The sequence below is a fragment of the Thamnophis elegans genome, chromosome 8 (genome assembly GCF_009769535.1).
Source record: "Thamnophis elegans isolate rThaEle1 chromosome 8, rThaEle1.pri, whole genome shotgun sequence".
In the NCBI taxonomy this organism is placed as follows: domain Eukaryota; kingdom Metazoa; phylum Chordata; class Lepidosauria; order Squamata; family Colubridae; genus Thamnophis; species Thamnophis elegans.
In genome coordinates, this window is record NC_045548.1 from 35,146,863 (window position 1) to 35,171,907 (window position 25,045).

Sequence of the window (25,045 nt, forward strand, 5' to 3'; positions counted from 1 at the left end):
GCTACCAGGCATGGTTACTACTTCAACTAATTATTTCATTCTAGTGATAATTAGGTCTAGGTTGACAAAGTGTGGTTCTTCCACTTTCTGATAAATAAAATTGTCAAGAGAGGACAAACAGTTGTTGGATCTTTGATTTTAGCAGAGCTAGATTCCCAGCTGATGTCATTATAATTAAAATATTTACTGTTGGTCTTTGAAAGATTGGTAATTTGACATAAAGGCTTCATCCATATCTTCAGCCAGCTAAGGTGATCTTTAATAAATTGTCAGTATCATCTTTATTTCTCCCTTCTGCCTCATTTTATTCTTGTACAAATGCTTTCAGTAGAGCATTTATGCTCTGATTTCTGAATTTCTACACGAGCGTATTTTTCCTTTACATACATTACCACTCCCCTCCCTGTTTTTGTTGGCTCTGTTCCTTATGAATAAATTGTAGCCTTCCTGTGCTATGTGCCAGTTACAAATGGAAACCATTAGGTCTATGTTTTTGTGTTTGTCTTGTTAATTTAGGATCATACTTCTCCCTATTTATTTTCCAATTCCTATGTACAAATGTAGAAACAATTGAGATTTTGATTGGTATTGGCTACAGAACTATCTGTGATATTCTGAGTTTCATTCTGGACTCCTGGCCTGTTTACTTAGCTCTAAGGTTCAGATGCATATTTGTTTCTGAACTCTTGCCACTCTTCCCCTATTAGTTTAACACCTTCCTGATGAGCTTGGTGTGGTACCTACTCCAGCCGTTCTTCCTGAAGATTACTTAAACCCTTGTCAAAAAACCAGTTATTTCAGCAACACAGTGTGTAATGGATTATTGACCTCCAGTATCCTATTTTGTCTTTTATTTCTCGTTGGTTCTTACTTTACCAACTCAAAGGTGAAAATATAGATTAAAAAAAAGATTAATTCATAATTTTACAATGTGTTAGTAGCTTTAGTTCCTTCATGAAAGTGCACAAAGAACAATTTATAATGTAGTGTGATCTTTGCTAGTTTCTATTTTAAAACAGCTTTTATTGCAAGTTTATAACACATTTTATTGGTTTCTAACACATTTTGCTTAGCAACTGATTTTAACAGCATAGTTTGATGAAGTAATGAGACTGGAAGTTAACTCATTTTCTATAGTTAGGTAGTTCCAGGGGTGGGTTTCAACCGGTTCACGGCGGTCCCCGCCGCCAGCCCCGTTCCAACCAAACCGGTTGGAACGGGATAAGCAACCCACCACTGGGTAGTTCCTTCTATAAAATAAAGCAACAACATTATTTTAATAATATGAAAAGAGGAAACAAAAATACTATGCACATGTGAAAGGTAGTGTGGGGTATACAGTACAGAAGAATGCTTTTAAAAGTGTTGGGAAAGAAAATACCCTTCTCCTTAACACGGACAGCTGCTATACTATATGAAAAGTAAATGTTTTGAATTTTACTTATTAAATAAGTAATCCCTTCCTTTATTTGTGATAGAGTTAAATATGTTCTTATTTCTTTAATCCAGGACACTTGAAATGGACCAAAGCTGAGGACATTGATATAGAAACACCAGGATCTATTCTTGTGAATACCAACTTGAGGGCTTTAATAAACAAACACACATTTCTTTCATTACCTCAGCATTTCCAACAATACCTCCTGCTTTTACTTCCAGAAGTAGATAGGCAGGTGAGTAAAAATAAAAGGTACTTCACAGTGTTTTCACAGTAAATCTTTTTCAATACCTTGATTAATACTGGATGACATGAGTGATTCTTCACAACATGTAAAGTTATGGAAATTGCTCTGATGGGCAGTAGCTGAAAAATCACGGAGTATGTTTTAGGTGAAAAGGTCTAGCAGAGGGTTTTTGCCATGACAGCAAAAGATGAACTCTCTTCTAGATTGTTGTGTTTTGCGACCTAAACAAGGTAGATGAATCACTTTTCCTGTCATTTCATCCCACGACATGCCTGAAACATCTATTAATGTCCATTTCCCTAAAGCCTTAACATTAATAAACATTAAACCTTAATGTCCTTTTCCCCACTTAATTTAGCTGCTTGGTCTCTTATTTCATCGAGAAGAAATATTTGCAAATCAATCATATTAGTTTTATAAAGAGCTAGATAAGTTGCTATTTGTGATATGCAGATTTTTATAAGTTCTTAGAGTTCGTTTTGCAGTGCTTTCAATCTTAGATCACGTTATAATATCAATAGAGTCGTTAATTAACAATGGACATGTATACTTTTGACACAAAGCCATTAGCTTTCAATTTACTTATTTAAATTTAGTGAACCTCTTGTGGGTATTACTCTGTCAGAATACTATATAACTGAAAGTTCATTTGCAAATTAATATTTCTCCCCACAAGAATGGAAGATATCTTTTAAGGAGAGAGGACCTGCTCCAGAGCTAAGAAGGCAATCTCCAAATACTCTCCTGCCTCCACACAATGTTCACTATATTGAAAAAATTGGTAGACAAACTAGTTCCCTAGAAGATAACCCTATGAGCAGACTTATTTCTCTTCCTTGTTTTTTACCCTGCTCTTTTGTATAATAGGGGACTTGGCTGTATCCCACTTTCCTTCTGTCAGTCTTATATGGTGCTGTTGTATTTTCCACTGAGACAGGCACAGCCCTTATGGGACTTTATCCTGGATGTTTATCCAGGTTCATTTCTACCCAGTGCTTTGTATCTGTCGCTTTTGTGCTATTTAGAACAATTAAAGAATGGTGGGAGGCGGGGTAGAGTTAAAAAATAAAATCTCTAAATCACCTCTGGGTAAGAAAATGACATCCTCTTAGATCTTTTTCTTTAAGATTACCAGACTTTAATAATGGCAGGCAGATATGACAGTATTCTTGACTTAAGAGAAAACATCAATGGTAAACTAATACTAAAACACATAAATAGAATAAAATACTCCCAGAAACTTCTAAGATGAGAGTGAGATAAAGAGAAAAATCCTCTGGTCACGCTACTTTGTTATACAGCCCTCTTGATCAGGAAGGCAAAAGAGACTGCCACTGCAGGGATTTTTTTTTATCCCCAGCTCTTGTGTTATAAGATTTGGTAAATTATTTGCACAGTTATATCCATAGTTTTCATCCCCTGAATATATCAATAGATATATTTGGCTTTGGATACTTAAATTCTCTTTGCAGTCAAGAAGAAGCAAGTCCCTTGTTTCTTTTTGACTCCCCAATTACTCTACACCAGTGTGATTCCACTCTTGAGGCACCTGTCAGGCACAAGTGACCAGATCAGTACATGTATAGTTCAAGTTTGTTGTATTCTGCCTATATTACAAGAAATCTCACTAGACCAGGGGTGAGCTGCAGTCGGCCTCCATGGTGCAGGAGAACAACTAGGCCACACCCACACAGCAACCAGGCAGAGAACCCCTTGCTAATATTTCTGAAGCCTAGACTGCTTATCTTACCTTGGAAACAGAAATATAAGGTTCCATGGAGTTGATGTCTGTATGTGTGTGTTGAGTCTTGGATTTCTTGGTGGTTACTCAGTGATTCAAGGCTAATCCTGCTTGATTCCTCCTCCATGCCTGGCTGATTATTTCCAAACAGCATCATTTCTATTGCATGGCCCATTCATTGCTACTGCTCTGATTACCGTTCAGTAGATTTTTCAGAATCATTGGAAGTTGGGTGGCATATAAATTATATATAAATAACAGTTATGATTTTGATTGGTGGCACAGTCAGCCAAATGTTTAGACTTATTTGGCATTTTTCTCCACCTATCAAGTTCTTCCAAAGAACTTGGGATAGACAGATGTTTTTATTTAATGATGTTAAAAGTATTGTCACAGGATGACAATCCTGTGACAATACTCAAATAAAGTCCCAAATAAAGCTGCCTTTGCAATTGATTGATGGTGATTTTGTTAATGTTGATGTTCAAATGGTGTTCTGTTGGTTTTGGGATTGCACCCAAGTTCCATCCTGTTGGTACTATCTTTGCTTTTGTTGGCCATAGTTGTTCTACTTTTATTTACAGGTCTTGTATTTTATGGATTTTCTCTAGTTATTTCTCTTCCCTTCTGCTTCCTCCAAGTACTGCCATGTCCATTATCCAGACCTTTTTTGTGTTTCTTATCAACAATCGTTAAAATCTGGGGTGTGATATGGCAGGTGTACTTCTCCATTTGAATTCTAAAGTCCCCAGAGTATTTTAGCTTCTTCATTTTCTTTGGCTATATCCCTCTCTCATCAGTTTTTCTCTTGATTTCTTTTTATATTCTCCTTCACAAAATTCTGGTATCTCACAATAAGTTAGCCGTTCGTATTTGCCCTTGTATATAAGATGTTTCTTGTGCCAAGATCCACAAAGGTGTTTTTGGGCTTCTGTCTATTCCATATTCTTAATATGGCATATCTAACATAATAGTTTTTTAAATCCACATTAGTCCTGACTTTGTCATACCACAAACATCCACACCACTCAAATCTCAGGTCATGTCCTTCTAGTCCCAAAACTTTTCATTTCATTTCTTTTCATTTCTCAGTAACATCCAGTCTTTCATCCAAGTCAAACAACAAGCTGCAAATACAATTTCAAATCAGAAAAAAAAACATTTCTTTTGCATCTTATAACACCTAATATTTAACTTGTAGCTCTTTCCCCTGCCACACAAATTTAGTTGCATCTTTCTGCCACTGTTTAAATGGTGCATCAGTTGTCAGATATTATCTGAAACAAAAACATCATTCTACAGGAGACATTCATTTTTATCACAGAAATTCTTCACAGCAATGACAGTTGTAATTCTTCCCATCTTAAACTACCTTTTTAACTTCATTCCATGTCTTAACATAGTTATTTTGAAATAACATACAATTCGTATTTGTCATAGTGATACTCAGATATTTTACCTTCCTGTCCATTTTAAAGCCCATTTTATTCATCAATTCTGTTTGATCTTCCAGTTTCACAGTTCTTGTTAACATCTTCCTATTTTGTTTATTAATCTTGAAACCTACTAATGCACCAAAATGTTTTAATTTGCCATTAATATTTTATTTCCGTTTAAAGGATCTTTCATAACCAACTCCAAACCATCTGCAAAAGCCCTTAACATAAGTTTCTTTTAAAATCTTTACTCCCACAATTCCCTCATCTTGTCTTATATCTCTATTCAATATTTCAGGAATCAAAATAAAGAAGAGAAGAGACAGTGAACATCCCTGTATTATTTACAGCCGAATACCAATTGTTTTCTGCAACTTTATTATAGCAATAGCAATAGCAGTTAGACTTATATACCGCTTCATAGGGCTTTCAGCCCTCTCTAAGCGGTTTACAGAGTCAGCATATTGCCCCCAACAACAATCCGGGTCCTCATTTTACCCACCTCAGAAGGATGGAAGGCTGAGTCAACCCTGAGCCGGTGAGATTTGAACAGCCGAACTGCAGAACTTCAGTCAGCTGAAGCAGCCTGCAGTGCTGCATTTAACCACTGCGCCACCTCAGCTCTCAAAATACATCAAAATGTCCAACCCATTTATAAACATAGTCCTTTAATTGACTTTTAGATAAAAATCCACATTGATCCTCATGAATAAATTTGTGCAAAATTATTTTCAGTTTGTTAGCTGGAATTATTGTGAACTACTTGTAGTCATTATTCAATAATGATATGGGCCTATAGCTTCAAATTAAAATCAAATCTTGCTCCTTTGGCTAAGAAATTAGTAGCCAATTTCTTTGAAATCCAAATCATGCCTATTCTTGAAAAGAATTATATCTTTCAGAAAAATAGGCATAATTTCTTGAATTGCCATTTTTCTATCTCCATATATCAACCAGCCCTAAGCTGTCCATCAAATCAAAGAAAACTTTGATAACTTGCTTTGACTGATTTTAATATTTTTCTCAGAAGTTCTGTTCTGTTGTGCGGCAATCTCTCCATTCCAATCCTCCATCAAACACTAATTTTCAGAAGCAACATATATTACTTTCTCCATTTGTAAAGCAATAGTTTGTCCTCATTTGGGGCATAAATTCCCAGTGTCAAAGTCTTAGTTCCATGCATATTAACTTCCAGCCTAACAAATCTACCATGCAGTCAATACAAGTTCTACTTTTAGTTGGGGATTTACATACAAAACAATTCCATATTTAATTTTAATTTAATTTATCTTTTGAGGGGAATTTGATCCATTTATATTCCACTTTAAGCATCTGTAATCCAAAACAAACCATTTTTTTAAAAATTGGAACCTCGGAGGCACAGTGGTTAGAGTGCAGTACTGCAGGCTATTTCTGCTGACTGCCAGCTGCCTGCAATTTGGCAGTTCAGATCCCACCAGGCTCAAGGTTGAGTCAGCCTTCCATCCTTCTGAGGTTGGTAAAAGGAGGACCCAAATCATTGGGGGCAATATGCTGACTCTGTAAACCGCTTAGAGAGGGCTGTAAAACACTGTAAAGCAGTATATAAGTCTAAGTGCTATTGCTATTGCTATTGCTATTTGTAGCATCTAATTCAGGATGTTCCCTTTCAGTTTTCTTTTGCAGTGTCCACTGACAGTTCCATTTGAATGTCTCCAAAACTTTTCGTTTACTTCCCAATATTTCCACTTTGTCATTGATTTGTTTTACCTCTCTAGACACTTGTTTTACAGAGATTTTCATCATACTAATTTATTCTTTCACATTCTCTTTCATCTTTACAAATCTTTCACCATTTTTTACAGATGCTGTCAATTTAGAATCAACTGATGCAACTTACTTATTACCCAGTTACTCAAACATTTTCTGAAGCAAATCTGGTGTAATTTCTCTTTCTGCAAGTTGCTATAGTAATCCTCTCTTCCCCTCTAGTGTTTGTGTGTGTGTGTTTTCCATTACAGGTAGTTCTTCATTTACAATTGGTGACTTAATGATTGTTTGAAGTTAGATTCCCCAAAAAGCTACTTATGACCCAGTTTTGAAGTTCTGATGCCTACCTGCCTAGAGTCACATGACTGTATTTTAGGTGTTCATCAATCAGCCCCCATTTATGGCTATCTACAGCAACCTGCAATCTCATGATCACAATTTATGGTATTTTTGCTAGAAAACAGTATTTACTTTGGGTTTATGGCAAAAATATGCCTCTTAACAAACAATGGGTTCACTGAACGGCAAAAGTTTATCTAACTGAGACAGCAACAACCAGCAATCTTCTTAGTCTCCCCCTCCCTCCCCCCTCTCTCCCCCCTCCCTCTCTTATTCTCTCTTTTTCTCTCTCTCCATCTTGATTCACTTATGCCAACCCAAAGTTCTTGTTAAATGGGGAATACTTGTATCAAGTAATCTCTATGCGGCAATATTACCTGTAATTCCAGAACTCCAATCTAATACAGAGGATTGCAAAGAGTACATTATAGAGAATATCAAATTGAGTGCCTATCAACAGAAAGACAGAAAATGAATGAACAGTCCAATTTCCCAGTCCCATTTTTTCTATGATAGAGCATTTCAATTTCAATTCAACAACCACAGATAATACTTTTAAACAGTGGGTGTATAGACCAAAGCATTTATGGATTCCTAGCTGCTATCATATAAAATATTGTGCCTAAAGCAAGCTGTCCTCGAAAGGTACATAAGCTGAAGCTATCAAAATAAAAAAGACAACTATCTATGCTGGACTACTGGTGAAAAGTTAGCCTATAAATCTAACAAATCAAAGCATAAATAACCAAGATCAAAGTTCTGTAATGAAATAAATAGGAGAACATATGATCTTTCTTTTTTGCCATTTTTCTATAGCTCTGGCCGTTAGAAGACCAAGAAGATTCAGGTGTTTCTTATTGCCCCAAATTCTTTCTAAACACAGATGTTTATAAGCCATGGAATAATAGGGGGAAAATTTCCAGAGGCTTCTCCCATGTTCTCCCAGGATCTCAAGCCACTTGATCTAAAACAACCTAAAATAACAGTTCTTTCATATATTTTTTACCCTGATAACACTTAAGGCAAGATGATAAGAGTAATGGATTGCAGATCATCTTCTGTCTCTAACCCTTGAGTTTGGAAGCTAGTAAGATGTTGTATATTGGAATATTGCTAACAGCTAGCAAAGCAAAAAAGGTCTTCGTTGTAGAGTCTAAATTTAGAAATAAAATTGGTGTATTTTTAGTTTGCCAGTTAATGTAATGGATAGATGTTATGGTTTTCAAAAAACGAGTCTAGGACATGATTAATGCCCAATTTTCCATTAGAAAAATGAGGGGTCAACTTTTTAAATACTTTTATGGTTGGGTAATGGAGAACATTTATTTATATCCCTTTTTAATAAAAATTTCTCAGTAACTGTAATGAAAAATTATTTTAAGCTGTTGGCTGCAACCCAAAATATGCAGAAAAAACCTTTATTTTCTTTATTCCTACACTTCTCCCCACTCCCTCTTCCTCTGCTTGTTGCAAATGTAACCTGTTCTTCCAGTAAGCTGATGGATCCTTTGCTTGTATTTTTCTGAATTGCAGCTGTTATATTTAAGAAATTGCTTTGCAGTCCAATTTTCTTTTGCTTCTCTTGGGAAGATACATTCTTGATTACCTGCAGTTTTTCTTAGACACAGTTTACATACTTTCTAGTCTTAGCACACTGGGATTTGTTTACACAACCTCTGTATATAGAGATAGAATATAAAACTACCGTAGGTTACCTTGCAATTGTGTCGCAAGAGCACCATTATTCAGTTGTAGTTTGGGGGTTATAATTTAGGACAAACACAGATTTATAAGCAGAATGCCCTTAATTCAAGACCTTAAAGGAAAATATTTAAGGCAGCAAATATCAGTAAATCTCACCAGAGAGAAATCACTCAGAGTAGACAATGTTGGTCTAAATAGCTTAATGGCCTGATTCAGTAAATGTCACCTATCAATTCACTACCCATGAATGACAGTTTGGATAAGTGTTGTAACAATCACACATTGCTTTTATGCTACAGTATTTAGCTCCATTGTATATATACCTGAACATCAAGTTCATATGCGTAGTATATCAATCATTGCTTAGTATATGTAAATTGCTTAGTAGGTAAGCACTTTTTGTATTTTCAAACTAGATTTAAATCTGTGCTATGGAACAGTCACCATTCCAATCTCAGTATATTTTGATGATTGTGTAGTTTAATATTTTGAAACATATTATTTTAGTTCTCTGTTGCAACATACATTTGGTAATATATGGCCCAATATTTTCTCAATTTCATCTGGTTATAGCCAGAGGAAGTTGAAATTACTGAGATAAGTTTATCATGACATGTATAATTAATATGCGTATCCCACTAAGCACACATACATTTCTACCCATACATTCCACAAACTGACAGTATACTATCAGTACACATAATTTCACTTGGAAAATAATGTTTTGTTTCATTTCCCATTCAGACTATAAAATATATAAATGTAATTAAACCCCTTTCCACAAAATCTATATTAATCTCTTTTTGCATTTCACTTGGTTTTCTCAAATAAAATGCATTCAGGTGGCTAAGGAATCTAGAACTCTAAGGGTAATCCATATTGTCAACTCATCCAGTGTGCACCATTTGAAAAAAAACTTTAGTCATTTTCTTACACTTATTTTGAAGAAGTTTTGGCAACGTGTACAGTAGTTTAAGCATTGATGTGTATAATATATATGTTAGTAGTATGTATGATAGTTGATATTAAGGTATGCATCAGGATCATTAAACCCTATTCCTATAGCAAAATGGGAAAATTTAAGAATGTTAATTTTCCCATTGCACAATAGTAAAAAAGAGTCTATTCTGAGTTTCAACCTAAAAGAAGCTCCAGCCTGTATGTGTTTCTTTGGTGTTTCAAAGGGTGACCATACAGTATGCATTTATACCAGTGGCAATACATATTTGGTTAAAGAAGCTTATCTAACTGCTAAATTTCCTTGTAGAAAAGTGTATCTTTTAGGAAAGTTGCTCAGTTGAAATATTTGAGTATGTTGTGATTTCTACTGGAATGTAATTTATGGAGCAGTTTTCAGTGACCTTTCTAAATTACTTACAGTGTATGGATTTTTGGCTTTGAACATTTTTCTATTAATTGGTTAGCACTCATTACATATTTGAATCTTCTGACTGCCACAATCTTTCTTTGATAGTAGGTTTGATTCATATAATTTAAAATTAAAATTAAAAGCTAAAATTTCAGACGCCAGATTTCTTCATGCCTCAAAAGATACATTGAGTTAAAGTCAAAATTGTAGTGGCCACATTTGAATATGTAATGGAGTCACATTTTACACATTGAAAACCAGATTCCTATGAGATTTGAACAAACTGATAAGTGATGGGATGGTAAACATTCAGCTTTATTTTATACACTGTCTTAAATATAAAATGATTAAACCATTACTATATTTCTAAAAAACATTATAGTTAATCATTTTCTTCATGACACCTTCCTCTTAAATGTCTGCAAGAAAATTTCTAAAATATTCTTTTCTTCACAAATTCCTAAAGGTAATAATAATTTAATACTGTCCTTTAAAATGGGAAATCAATATTGGATGATAAAATATTAATTTAGTAAAGTAAGCCTCTGATGTTATAAAGCTAAAGCTCTACTATTGTAGTATAATCAAATAATATAATGTCTACAGTATTACCTCTTATATTAACTATAGAATTACAACCTATAATAACTGAATCTTTTATTTGAGAAATATTTCTGCTTATCAATTATGTAGAAAGGTTAAGCAGCAGCTTTATAAAACAGCAATGGTAATATTGGATTGAGCTGCAGGGAGTCAAACAGATAATATATTTAACTGGTTGAATGCTTCTTAAGGTATTAGCTATACAGAAAATTTGATCATCTGTAAAGTATTCTTTTAGGAAATCATAAAGGTTTGAAGTTTTACAAAATGAATGTTTACATGGTATAATATGTATTCCAGCTACAAAAAAGTTAGTATTTACTAAGGTTTGAGATTTTCTTGGCTTATGAAAATAACTGGTGTATCAAATATATTTTCCCCTTTTAAATATTTTGTTTTAAAAACTAATGTTTTGGTGCACATTCCTCAGAAAGTGCATGCCTGGTGAATAGTAATTTCATTGTGTTTAATTGGACAAAATCAGAATTCCAAACCCAAAAGAAGAAGAAAATAACTTTTAAAAACAATTGTTCTGGTTCATTAAAGCATTGTTTTTATTAGGTAGCATTTCTTGAGAACCGTAAAAATTAATAGTGTATTTCAAAAGTACTTTATTGGCATGTTCCTCCAAATAATTTAATTTTCATGGTTAATTGTGTCTTCTTTGTAACATAGACTATTGAATTAAATGTCCATTTAGGAATTTTTAATTTTCTCTTCCTTTCATTTTCTTTAATTCTTTAATTTATACAATACATGCTCTAAAGATTTAAAACCTTTGTGATATAGTGACTGATCCTGAGCAGAAGTCTTACAAGAAGCTCATAATAATTATTTTAACTGACAGATTTTTCTTCTACTCTTTTGAAAGCAATATATTTTATTTAATGTATTTAAATTAGATCATGAGAAGTGTGGAACTTTACTTGATGCAAAATGGATACTTTCATGTCTCAAATGTTTCTTGTGTAAAATGTTACCTGACTTCCAACTCTTAATCTAAAAAGAGATTAAGATGAATGGAGGAAGCTAGAAGTTAAAACTGCCACTTGTTATTTTGTTTTTTCTTATCCATACCTAGTTTGCTATTCACTTTGCAAACTCTTAACATAATATTGTGAATGCACACTGTAGACTTCAAGGTTCAAAAAATGTAAGCCTTCAGCTACCAAGAAAAAGGTTGCCCACACTCTTAATGTATCTATGTTATCTCCATTGCAAATCATCCATTGCACTTCATTCGTCTCATATCATCATTAGAAACTTGATTGAAGGGTCACAGAATCCTGTTTTATTAGCTTTGAATTCTACCCACTGCAGTTCTGTGAAATAATGCATTGGTTTACTTATTTCTTAACTTTGTATGAAGCTTGGACATACTATTGGTCTAATAATTTTTTGCTAGTCACTGAAATAACATAACCAAAAATGTACTCTTTTTATATAGATTAGAAATATTGGACATCAATTAATGTTTCCAATGTTGCAATTGTTTGTTCCATCTCAAAAATATTTCTTTGATTTGCTGTTTGATCATAAACAAAGATTGCATCATTATTTGAAATTAGGCTCATTGAACAGAATGGATGTAACCATTTCCATGTAAACATGCATAGGATTCCAATATCATAATCAACAGAACATTATTATAGGCACACTGATGATGGATTAGGCCACTTGCATTTAATTTGATGACTATAATGAAAATGCTACCGTATTTAATATTAGCAAATTATTCCCTATGTTATTCCTACTTTCTATCCTTCCCCATGTCACATGATTGGAGCTCTCTTCTTATGTACTCTTAGTTGAAGCAATCTCTGACAGTGTCTTCTGCTACCATCGGCTTATTTTCTAGATGGGAAGTGATGGAGTTTTGCGCCTCAGTAGTTCCGCTCTAAATAATGAATTCTTTGCATATGCAGCACAAGGGTGGAAACAGCGATTGGCAGAAGGTAATTTTCTACTTGTTACTAGATTTAACCAATAGTGTTTTTCCCTCTTTAAAGAGATCCCGTCTTATGTCACATCCAGGAAAACATTCATTTCAATACTTTTAATATTTTATTCTTGCTCAACCTAATGTACCTTGCACAATTGTTGTGAGGAAAAATTGGGGACAGAGTGCTATAACACTGCCTTCAGCTCCTGGAGGAAAGGCGGGATAGAAAACTAAAAAAACAAAATTGTAAAGTGGCAAGATTTCAAAACTATGTACACTAGGTCATCTTCCAGTTGTGTTAAGCACATCTGTCTCTTATGCCTCACAATAGATTATCATTAGGTACTTTCACTTAAAATGTGAACAAGCATTTTCATCAGTGTCAGCTTTGGAAACCTAAATGCATGTGACTAAATCCCACCAATACACTCTAGAAATACTAAAAACAGCACTACAAGTACCATTTTAGCATAGGTTTCTCTCAAATTAATTTTGGATTGAGTTTTGAAGTTTGGATTAAATTTTGGATTGAATATTGAAACACTATTTGCAATAGGTGAAAAATTCAACCATCCATGCCTCATGAAAAGCTGCTGCCCAAAGATGGAGGCTTCTCAAGCAGCTAGCAGAGCACAGGAACTGCATGATGTTTAGGAAAGCAATGTTGATCGTGTTTCCCGATGTGCAAAAAATCTTTGACACTTGTCCAAGTTTTGAAACCTTAGAGCATGGTTGGCCAAATAACTTTAGCACAGCAGTTGTATAAAATGGGTCCCTGCAGAAATTTCTGCACTACACAAAAGTCAGCTGCACCCCTAGATTAATTCTTTGGACCTTCCGTTTCTTGTATCTTTTAGGAGAATTTACACCTGAGATGCAGTTGCGCATCAGGCAAGAAATTGAGAAAGAAAAGAAAACAGAACCTTGGAAAGAGAAGTTCTTTGAAAGATTTTATGGAGAAAAGTAAGTATCAAAGAAATGTCCTCAGATATGTAACAATGTGCATAGCTATTAACAGATACATTTGTCTTCCATGAAATCTAACTTTTAGTTTTAAAAAGTGCCTAATTTACCAATTATTTTATTTCCTATTAGCGTTGCTAAGGCTTTCTTAGACTTATTTTTTCAATTTCTCAACCTATTTTAAACAGTAAAAGTAATCTACAATTTCACCAAACCCTTTCCCAAATATATTAAACATTAAATTCAAAGAGACAATATAACACAGACTGAATATGAATAGATAAAACTCATCCTTTTTTAACCTTTAAAAGGAATCAAATTTCAGAAGGAATCTAAAGTAATAAAATTAGGTAAATATAATCACAAACATTATTTTAGTACTTGTTTTTTCCTCATAAAATCTCTCACTAGGGTATTGACTTGAATGAATAAAAACAATGTATATATGCATGTTATATTGTATAGAAATGTATATATTATATTTTATAGAGATAAAACAACAGTGGACAAATATTTCTCTTTGAAAAAAAGTTTCAGAGTAACATGCTTGATTCTTTCATTAACACATATTAAGTTATTATACACAAATTCAATATTAAGTGTTTAATAATTTAAGTAGATGAAATTACTTTCTAATCAGATAAAGAACAGTTGCATTAGACATGTATGGGATATTCTCAAATTCACCGCAGGCAATCACATATATTAACAAATTGTATGCATGTTATTTCCTTTATAAAGGTAGCCCTCAATTTACAACTAGTCACTTAGCAACCGTTGAAAGTTACAATGAACCTGTTCAGAGCTATTTACAGCCCAGTTTCAAAGTTCTGACAGGTGGAGGGCCCATGGTTCTTTTGGGCACTTGACAACTGGCCAGGTTTACAGCTGTTTGCAGCATCTTGTGATCACATGACCTTTTTGCTTGAAACCAGCATTCTGGTTTCCGGTAAAATACACCCAGACTGCTGTGTTCGCTTAATGACCATGGTGTTTTTTTTAACAACTGCAGCATTCACTTAAGAACTGCTGCACAAAAAGTTGTCAAATCAGGTGCAGTCACATAACTTGATGGCTACCAGTTTATATAATTTTATTTTCGAAAAAAAATATTTAAAAGCTCTTAAATGAAGCTCTATCTAAAAGTGTTTTTGTTATGAATATTGTATACAGGATTGACTACATCATTGCAATAATATAACTCTGTATTTCTGCAAATCATAAGCATAGGTATTTTCTGGTATCATAGACAAAGATTTCATAATTCTGATATAAAAAATATTTTTCTATGCCTTTTTTTTAAAAAAATGCATCCAGGTTAATGCAAAAGCTTTTGCAAAATAATTTCCCACTTCAGAGTTTGGAAATCCATGCAGACATTTTTTTCCAGAAAGAATATCACTTCTTTTTCAAAATAGCTATTTCCTATTTCTTTTTCAAAGGGCCCCCATTTTTTTCCCATTTTTGACACACTAGTACTTAAAATAAGTGTAGCGTTTACAGTTCTCTACTAGTAAAACCTTTACCAATTTTACATAGTGTCTTCTCATTCTAAGAAAAATAAGTCTATTGTGATTTTTCTTGTTTAATCCATCTTTTATCTCATGTGGTCTTCTCCTATTATCCCTACTACCAATTGGACTAGCTGGGGCTAATTGGAATTACAGTTTGGCTCATCTGAAGAGCATTAAATTAATATATAAATATTTTCAAGAAAATTGTATATACCTTTCTATCATAACAAATCCAAATATTGCATATTATATTAGACAGTGTAATTCCATACATAAATGCTGAGAAAGAAATCCTCTTAAATTTGTTTCCAGAAAACATTGCCTAAACATATCAGCACTGCTACCAAGAATTTTTATGGATGTAGTCATAAAGTAGAGCTTTACTCAAAGAATACTTTACTTGTACATAATAGGAAACACAGAGGGAAATGTTAAATGAATAATCATATTAGTTGTGTTTAATTTTAAAAAAGTAAGGTTCTGGCAAGTCATTAAAGCCCCCTCAGACCTAAAAATATTATGTACCCTGAATGCTAAATTTATAGTGACAGAATAGTTAGATAAGATAAAAATACTTTCTATTAGGAGACTGAAATAATTAAAAAAAACACTAGTGGAGGAAGTTAAAAATAACAAAATTTGAGGTAAATCCCTTTTCCTCTTTAGAGATTTATAATACCTTCATGGCATCATCCAGCCATCACTGAGGTGGTATATAATCTGTCCTCAATGCTGTCATTTTTGGCACAATAATGGTTGGATGACTCTAGAATATGCTGTAAACTGCTAGTGGAGAAATGGCCAGAGATGACAGGCTTTTAACACACTCTCCAGTCCATCGATAGATTTTCTATGATATCACTGAAGGCCAGGGCAAGCAGAGTAATTTTCTGCATGTAATGTTTCTTTGCCCTGGCTTTAGCTGAGTATATAACACTCTGGAACGAAAGGTCAATACCAGTAAGTAAATAACGAAAATGTTTTTATAAAAGCACATCTAAATTTTATTTTATTATTCAAATATACTTTTTCTACATCAGAAATTTGGTATGTGATTCTTTTAGAGATTATATGTTTGTAGCATAGAATGAAACTCTATAGCTATTTTTCTGTCATACGTTTATTGAAATATGGTTATGAAATATAACTGTGATCTCTGACTAGGTTGGGGATGTCAGTGGAAGAATCTAGGAAGCTTACATCAGTGCAAAATAATGAAGACGATAATAAATCCCTCTCTGGTTCTTCGGATTTGCCTGGTCCTTCAAGAGAGCCTTCTTTTGATGACCATGAAGAAAAGAGCAACGAATCACCACTCTTGCCAGAGAGAGATTTCTGTCAGGCACTTTGCAACATGGAACATGTTCCTTCCAAGGATCTAATGGCAGAAACAGAAGACATTTTGATCCCAGAAGAATCCATTATTCAAGAAGAGATTGCTGAGGAAGTTGAGACAAGTATTTGTGAATGTCAGGAAGAGAACCAAAAAGAACACATGAATTCAGAACAACTAGTAAGTCCAGTTGGTACAAATGAAGAAACAGATCCATTACCACTTACAGGAAATTCTGAATCCTGTGTTGTGATGAATGATGTATTGAGTCCATTATCTCATGTTGAAATCAAAGAAGAGCAAAGATTGGAGTATCCCAAGGAAGAAATGTCAGTTATAACAGATCAGATAGAAAGCAGTTTATCACCTTCACAGTCTGCTTCTTCCTCAAATTCTGGTAGTAATGTGGAAGAAAAAGATCTGGAATCCATTAAAGAACTTAGCCCTGATGGAAAATATTCCCCTGTCCTTAATGGTTCCTTATTCACTGGTGGAGGTGTTGCAGTACATATGGAATTGCAGAGTGACCCTGATGAACTGTCCTCTGAAAATGCCTGTATTTCGGAAACATCTTTTTCTGCTGAAAGCCCAGAAGAACCATCTGCCAGTATTACATCTCCTGGAGGTGATACCCAATCAACTTCAGAGGAACCTTCTACACCAGTGTCTCTTGAAACTGTGTGCTCATCAGACATGTCTTGCACTGAAAACAATGAAACTGATACTCAACAAAAATCTGTTGATGATAATCTGAATACATCTTTAATGTCTGAAATATCTCCACTGCCAGCCTCACCTGTCATATCAGAAGCATCTCTGTTGTCAAATTTGCCTCTAACTTCAGAGACATCACCAGTTTCTAATTTACCTTTACCATCAGAAATTTCCCCAATGTCTGATTTGCCCTTGACATCTGAAACTTCTTCAGTGTCTTCTGTTCTTTTAGCTTCTGAAACATCTCATTCAAATAGTTTACTATTACCTTCAGAAGCATCTCTGCTTTCCAATTCACCAGTGAGTGAAAGATTTATTCAGCAAAGAAAAACATTGTGTTTGTCTGAAGAATCCTTGTCACCTCTGAAAGAAGAAACCTGTAGCATTCATAATATTCCACAAGAAGATGATATTCCATCACAACAAAATTCACTTCAAGGTGTACCTGATGCTATGAAAGCTGTCATAGCTGAACCTTCACCAGCAGAAGGATCCCAGTCCAGAAATCATACTAATCAAACCTGTAGGTCACAAACTGAAATAGAGAATTGTTTCATTTCTTCTCTTGCAGAAAGTTCTTCTCCAGAAGTGATCAAAATGAGAAATCATGGTAGCCACCAACCATCTGAAAATAAAAGTGCAATCTCTCAACTGGAAGTATCTGTCTTAACAAAAGTGGCAGAATGCAAAAATATTGAATCTCTTCCATCTAAGTCTCATGATAAGTTATATACCTCAACATCATCTTTAGAAATGGGCAAAAATAAGTCTCACAAACTTCAAGGGACTATACAGAATCGGTTTGAAAGTTCCTATTCTTCAAAATCAAGTGAAGTTATCAAGTCACCTGAAATAAGAAATGAAAGCAGGGACCTGGACATTCCAAAGAGGAAAACAGCTGAACATCACAGTTTGGGAATCTGTAAAGAGAAGAGAGCTAGAATTGAAGATGATCAGGCCCATCGTAATTCATCAACAAATTCATCTGAAAGAGAGCCACCACCTAGAGAAGAACCCAGAGTCCCACCCTTAAAGGTAAATTGAAATACATCTTTAGAAACTTACATATGACCTGGATTGTATTTTAGCTAAATCAAGAAAAACTGGAAACTGTTTCCATAAGCAGTTTTCACAAATAACTGATGCCTCATAATTACTAATTTTTGCCTGCAAAATCATTTTGTTGTTCCTTGTAGGGTGCCAATAAATAGATTTCCTGATAACATCCTCAGTTGGCATGTCATCATTATGAAATACTATACTTTATAAAAGTGATTTTCCACCCTCAGGAACACAGCATTAGAAATTGTCAATAGTATTTTGCAAATGTTTGTTTGTCATTGAGCAACGCATTAATGAAAAAGGAAAATTGTTCACTGTAACATTTGTAAAATCATAAACTGTGTCATTCATGCCTCTGGTTCTTAAGATGCATTATATTATGCAATGAAAATAATGGAATCACTAACTATAAATGAGAGAAGTCATATAAGAGATAAAAGCTTGCTATCCTCCGGGCTTTGTGGAGTTTTGTCAGTTACTTAGATAGTCAGACATACAAAAGTTGTAGAAGGGTATAAACAGTAAATGTTGCATTCTTGCTTTGTTTGCTTTATTTAGTCACTGCATATGCATGGTTCCTTGTAACAGAGCTCAACAGAAGTGGTGTTCATTCAGATACTACCGACTGTTGGGTTAAGATAATTGAACTTTGATATATGAAAATAATTGGAAATGCTTTTCTGACTTCTAATTTTTCAAAACCTATAGAAAATTCAATGAAATCGTTTTTTCAAATACCTATATTCTGAATACAATGAAAATCAGAAAATATGATTGTGAAAAGCAAACTGTACAAAAAGAGACATGGAGCATAAATACATGTGCTGGAAAATAGTAAAGGACCTTGAAACTAAACTCATTATTTCCTGACAATGCAAATATTATTTCCTCCAATTCATAAAGCAATATATTAATGAGGGGGTGATTAATAATATATAGAATTTTAACATTGCTTATGCTAAATAAAAATTCTCACCATCATATGGTAAAAACCTAAAGCTGTTCACCATAAATTATGATTTTCTAATACAGTTTTAATATGTTTTCTTTTCCCATTCAGATTCAACTCTCAAAAATTGGCCCACCCTTTATCATCAAGAGCCAGCCGGTTTCCAAACCAGAACCTAAGGCTACTCCAAGTACCTCCGTGAGCAGCGGGAGAAACACTGGGGCCAGAACTCTTGCAGATATCAAAGCAAGAGCCCAGCAAGCCAGAGCTCAGAGGGAAGCAGCAGCAGCTGCTGCAGTTGCTGCAGCTGCAAGCATTGTTTCTGGAGGGCTAGGGAGCCCCTGTGAAGGTGGGAAGACCCGAACGTTGGCCCACATCAAGGAGCAAACAAAGGCCAAGTTGTTTGCAAAGCACCAAGCAAGAGCCCACTTGCTCCAAAGCAACAAGGAAAGCAAGTCTCAGCAGGCCTTGAAAGAAGCTCCATCAGTTGTGGAGATCTCTGTGGCTTCTGAAACAAAGATTGAAGGTTCTACTGGTGTAATTATAGTTAATCCTAACTGTCGATCTCCTAGCAACAAATCTGCTCACCTTCGTGAAGCTACTGCTTTATTGCAGCACTCTCTTAATGCCACTTCTTTGCCAGAAACTAGCACTGATATCACTGTTCAAAATTCTGATGAAAGCATATCTGTGCCTCATTTTTGTGAGAAAATGCTATCTTCTACCTCTCCAGAAAGTATTTCAGTCCTATATAAGAAAAACTCAGTTCCTGATTCTGTGTGTAGCACTGTTAAGTCAGGAACAATTAAGGAACTTTCTTTTGCTGGTGCAGTTGATAAGCCCTCTGTTTTGATGTCTGTTGAAAGTACAGACATGAAGACTAGCAATATAACTATGCTGAAATCCATCCAACGGGCTGACACTCCATTTGTTTCTATTGTGCCAAAATGTCATGAAAACTCCGCTCCTCCAGCCACAGCCAACACTACCGTCTTGTCAGATTCCTTAGAGAAGAAAATATTACCAAGGCCAAGTAGCAATGCAACTAGTGCAATTTCAAGTCAGTATACCACGGTGCCAACATGTATTGCAAGTACTTTATCAGATCACCTGTCTGGCAGCTCTGTTTTGATTCCTCCAGGGGGATCTATAAGTAGATATTCTTCGGATAAGATATCCCTAACTGGGTGCAGTGACCCAAGTGCTTTGTCAAACAGCATCTCTGTTAGGGCAGCTTTACATGGAAATGAGGCACTTTCAGTAGGAGATTCCATTGGCAGGACTTCCATTTCTATTTTTGCCAGCAACATGATGACTGTAAATTCTTATGAGAATTCCACCAAAATGAGTGCTGATGGCATAGAGAGAAATTCAGGAATGAGGAGCCGTTTAGATATGCCTGGTAAACCCTCAGTAGGATATATACAGGCACCTGCAAATAGATCCATTCCTTGTAAAGTCATTGTTGATCACACAATGACAACAATGAATTCAAGCTTGTCTCTGGGTCTTTCCATGGAAAGTACAGATAGTAGCGTGGAAGCGCAAAACAGGCCGATTAGGATTGAAACTGCTTTACAAAACATAACATGTCCACAAGTGTCTGTCATAAGTAGGCCAGAGCTACTTAATAATGAAAATTTGGAGCCCAGCTCTGGTTTTAACAATGGTCCAACCCAGCAAGATGGCAAGCATTTACAAGCAGCGTGTACTGCTATTCGAGAAATGCCTCTTGGGCCTCAAGATAAGCAGTTGGATGTAGTTCCTCCAACCCAAGGTTTCTCAGAACAGTTTCAAGAGCCTTTAACTTTCAAGAGGGAAGCAGAAAGTATCTGTACCAACCGATATAATCCTAACAGCCGAATCTGTTGGAATGACAATGAGGTAATGAATACTGAGCAGTCTTTGGTCAGTCACCTTAACCCTACTAAACATAAGGAATATTCAGAAAATAATTGTTTAAAAAATGTGAAAACAGAGCCTTCAGGTTTGGTGCATCTGCATGAGATGCATACAAGAAATGTCGTGACAAGCATAGCCTTGCCTGTTAAGTCAGAAAGAAATGAATCTGACAAGTGCTTTAGGATGGACATGGAAGATTTTGTAAGACCTGAAATACCTGTGCAAACGGCAGAAATAGCCCCAAGTTCACAGCCAGTTCAGAGCTCTAAGAGATCTGTAACCGATTCCATAGAGCCCTCTTTGGCACTGACAACGGAGACATTGAAAAGAGTTACAAATGCTGGAACCTCAAGTTGCCGCTTGTCATCAGTAGAAGCCAATAATCCTCTAGTGACCCAGTTACTGCAAGGCAACTTGCCATTGGAAAAAGTATTGCCACAGCCCAGGCTAGGGGCCAAACTAGAAATCAGTCGACTTCCTTTGCCTTTGCAAACTACCTCCAGGTGTAAATCAGTCACATCCGAGCGAAACACAGTTGAAAATCTTTCCAGCTCCCCAAATGCAGATGGGAGAGATTTTGCAGCCATAAATATACCCCCGATACAAATCCGCAAACGTGAAAATCATCCCAAAAAGAGAGTAGCCAGGACAGCTGGAGAAATTAAATGTGAGCCTGGGAAGCCTTCAGTGGATTCAGATATTAAAGTGACTCCTTGTATAATCACTTCTAGCGTGAATCAACTTGGACATGGTCAACTATTTAAACAGGAGTGGCCAAGCAAGCACACCATTCAAAGCAGAATAGCTAACAGTCCGGAGATTAAGCAGCAGAAAAGACCATTGCCCTCATGTAGTTTCCAGAAGAGCTTATTTAGTGTAGAGAAAAATGGCAGCTTCCACACCGAAACAAGTACCTCCCATCAACCGCATTTCTACCAAATGCCAATGGCCGCCCGAGGCCCTGTTACTACAGCCACTTTGATGCAGGCAACTTTAAAAGCCCCATCTGGCTGCAGTTCTTTTGCTTTCAGCAGGAACCTAGAGCACAAGGCCCTGGGAGAGGCCAATATGTCTACAGCACCTCACCAGCTGAGACTGGCAACTGTTTTTTCCCCAAACGTTCAAATTAAGGAAAGTGATGACATCCCCAGTGCCTCACAAACTCTGCAGAATAAATCATTAGGGCATCCCCCACCCCCTCCTCCCCCTCCCAATGCAGAAGCTCCATCTGATCACAAACAACCAGGAGTTACTATGGAAACCACCAAAAGACTTAGTTGGCCTCAGCCGGCAAATGTCTGTAGCAATATAAAATCAGAACCCATTTCTTTGGAGGAAGGCTTAAGCAGCAGCTGTGAGCTAGGCATGAAACAACCTTCCTATGATCAGAATGAAGTCAAAGAACAGTTGAAAGCTTTTGCATTGAAAAATGCTGACTTCCCTTCCTATTTACTTTCAGAATCACAGAAGCCTTTTGCCCCATTAACTGCTCCAAAAATACAGGCGCAGCAGCAGCGTGGCAATTACCCTACAATACACTTTGGTAGCACAAGTTTCAAAAGGGCGACCTCTGCCATTGAAAAATCTATTGGGATTTTAGGGAGTAGTTCAACTACAACCACAAGCCTACCTATTCAAAATGCCCAAATCCCAGTTCAGAAATTTGCCGACAGCAGCAGCGCAGATGAGTTGGAACTGAAATGTTCTTGCAGGCTGAAAGCCATGATAGTATGCAAGGGCTGTGGCGCCTTCTGCCATGATGATTGCATAGGTCCTTCCAAATTATGTGTAGCTTGTTTAGTTGTTCGATAGAATCCAAAGCACATTCCTTGGTAACACAGGAAAGCAAAAGAAAAGAATAATTGGAATTCTGTAGGCCATATTGTATCTGGATAAAAAGAAAAAGTTGCTAGGGATCCTTTGGAATGGAGTGATTTTGGCTTGCATGGCTCTCCCTGATAATTCCCCTTTAAGAAGTGTCCAGCATTCTTACTGTCTTAAAATATAGCATTGTTCATGTCTTACTGCATAATTTTAATTTTTACCATTTATAATTCGATCTTCCCAGTGTAAAGAACGACAAAGTGTCCTGTGTTTCTGTGCATGAAATAGCAGATGAATGTGGCATGGCCATAACCCATGGGGGAAAAAAGAAGGATCAAAAAGAATGAAAGTCAGGTTCCCTTAGCAGACTATCATTGCAATAGCCATTTGGCAGGTTTTGCGCACCTGGAGTCAAGATTGCCTGCAGTGATTGACTTTGATCCATTGGCAGCTAATGTGGGTAATTTGATCCCTTCTTAAGAAGCTGTTATACTAGAGTATAATTAAACCTAGCAACAAGTTTCAAGTTTCATGGCTTTAGAAGTTCGGGAGATGGGAAAGAAGTACAGCTATTATAATAGAATTTATTAATTCATTTATCTTCCTCAAATTTCACTTATAATTTTGTCCTAAAATGAGATATTTAACATATATTCATGGTATGCACCATTTTATATCTAAATAAGGATGTTTTGAGAAGGGATACCATTTTCAAAGCGATTCTTTGTTTCTGAAGATTTAAAAGAGCAAAGCAATTGTATGATTTATAGTCCTTTTAAATATGTTTACAACTTGGGATATTTTTAAATAACTTTTATTTTTAAACATTTTTGTCTGTTAACACAGCTTACCCCACAAATATTATATAGCCTTGTAGAGGAATGAAGAGATTTTAAAGAGATACTAAATCTTACTCTCAATATTGTATTTACTAGTAGTTTACGTTAGTTATATACAAAATATATAGCCACCAAACTATTTGAGAAGAACTGTAGCAATTGCTAAGTTCTTTTTACTGAAGAGAAGTATTATAAAGGGTTAAAATATGGAATTTAATAAGGAGATGCATGGTTATCTTAAAAATGAGGAAGTAAACATAAAAGGTAAAATGGAAGCAACTTGCATGCTATCACATGAATTTAATCACCAGAACTTAATAAATGTTAGAGAAAGATATCCTTCTTACCCACGTAGTAGAACCTTACTAACTTCATGCCTGGTAATCCATTCACAAAACAGATACTTTCTCCCTACCTCTGGTATTAAGGCTTTTAATAGCAAGATGCTTCAAAAAAATATCAAAATGGTTCTTATTTGAAATAAACAATTTGACATTTATTTTATATTCTCAAGTTTTAACATAATGAGGATTTTAAAAATAAGTATAACATTAAAATGTACGTTAGTATATTATATGTATTTTATCCTCTTTTATTATTAAACTATATACGACTTCCAGGCACTTCTAACTATTAGTAAAGCTCTACTGTTTGGACATTATACTTTTGTGGGGCCATATTAAACATGAAACTCATTTTCCTTTTTTGCTTAATGAGCTGGAATAAGCAGGCTTACATTCCCTTATTCAGAGATCTTGTGACTTGACTGGATTGGATTCCTGTTCTGTTTTCATAGCAGGTGTATTAACAGTAGTCTTGATCTTCTATGGTAAAAGCAAATTTACACCATTATAATTGCCTTACTAAACCACTCATTTTAGAAGATTTATGCATATTTCAGCACTTTCAGGTACCTCTGGAGAGATTATTTTTTAAAAATATAGATTTAAAAGGCATGTTTTTGTAATGTTCCAAATAGATGGACTTGTTGTTAAAGATACATGTGTCTCCGTATTAGCTAAATTCAAGATCTTTTTGGTACAATCATTAAATACAGCAGGTGAATTTCCAGATTCAATAATTGTGAACAGTTTTTAGATTGTCTTCTAATAGTCCTAAACAAATGGTAGCTCTTATAGCATGCCATAGGACATTTGAGCACAATTCAGAGAAAGCTAAGCACTTACAGTCACAATCTTAGTCATTCTGACCTGCATTGAATATCATAAACATGCCCAGAATTTGTCTGCAAGCATCTTAGTCTGGAATAAAATTTGGAGTGCCTGGGTGTCTCCAGATTATATTTGTTTGTCTGTGTGGAGCTAACAGTATTAAAACATTCTGTTTGAACTATTAGAGTAAGGGGAAGGACTGGAA

The 25,045-nt window shown here is 35.3% G+C and overlaps 1 protein-coding gene across 1 annotated transcript in view; it reads left to right on the plus strand.

The window, feature by feature from the left end:
* ASXL3 (ASXL transcriptional regulator 3) overlaps nucleotides 1-24,015 on the plus strand; it is a 131,238-nt gene extending 107,223 nt beyond the window's left edge. The window contains exons 8-12 of the mRNA XM_032222964.1: nucleotides 1,510-1,673; nucleotides 12,485-12,581; nucleotides 13,426-13,531; nucleotides 16,210-18,127; nucleotides 19,215-24,015. Coding sequence (XP_032078855.1) covers nucleotides 1,510-1,673; nucleotides 12,485-12,581; nucleotides 13,426-13,531; nucleotides 16,210-18,127; nucleotides 19,215-22,817 — 5,888 coding nt within the window. The 3' untranslated portion in view covers nucleotides 22,818-24,015. The remainder of the gene's footprint in view (nucleotides 1-1,509; nucleotides 1,674-12,484; nucleotides 12,582-13,425; nucleotides 13,532-16,209; nucleotides 18,128-19,214) is intronic.
* Nucleotides 24,016-25,045: the final 1,030 nt, after the last annotated feature.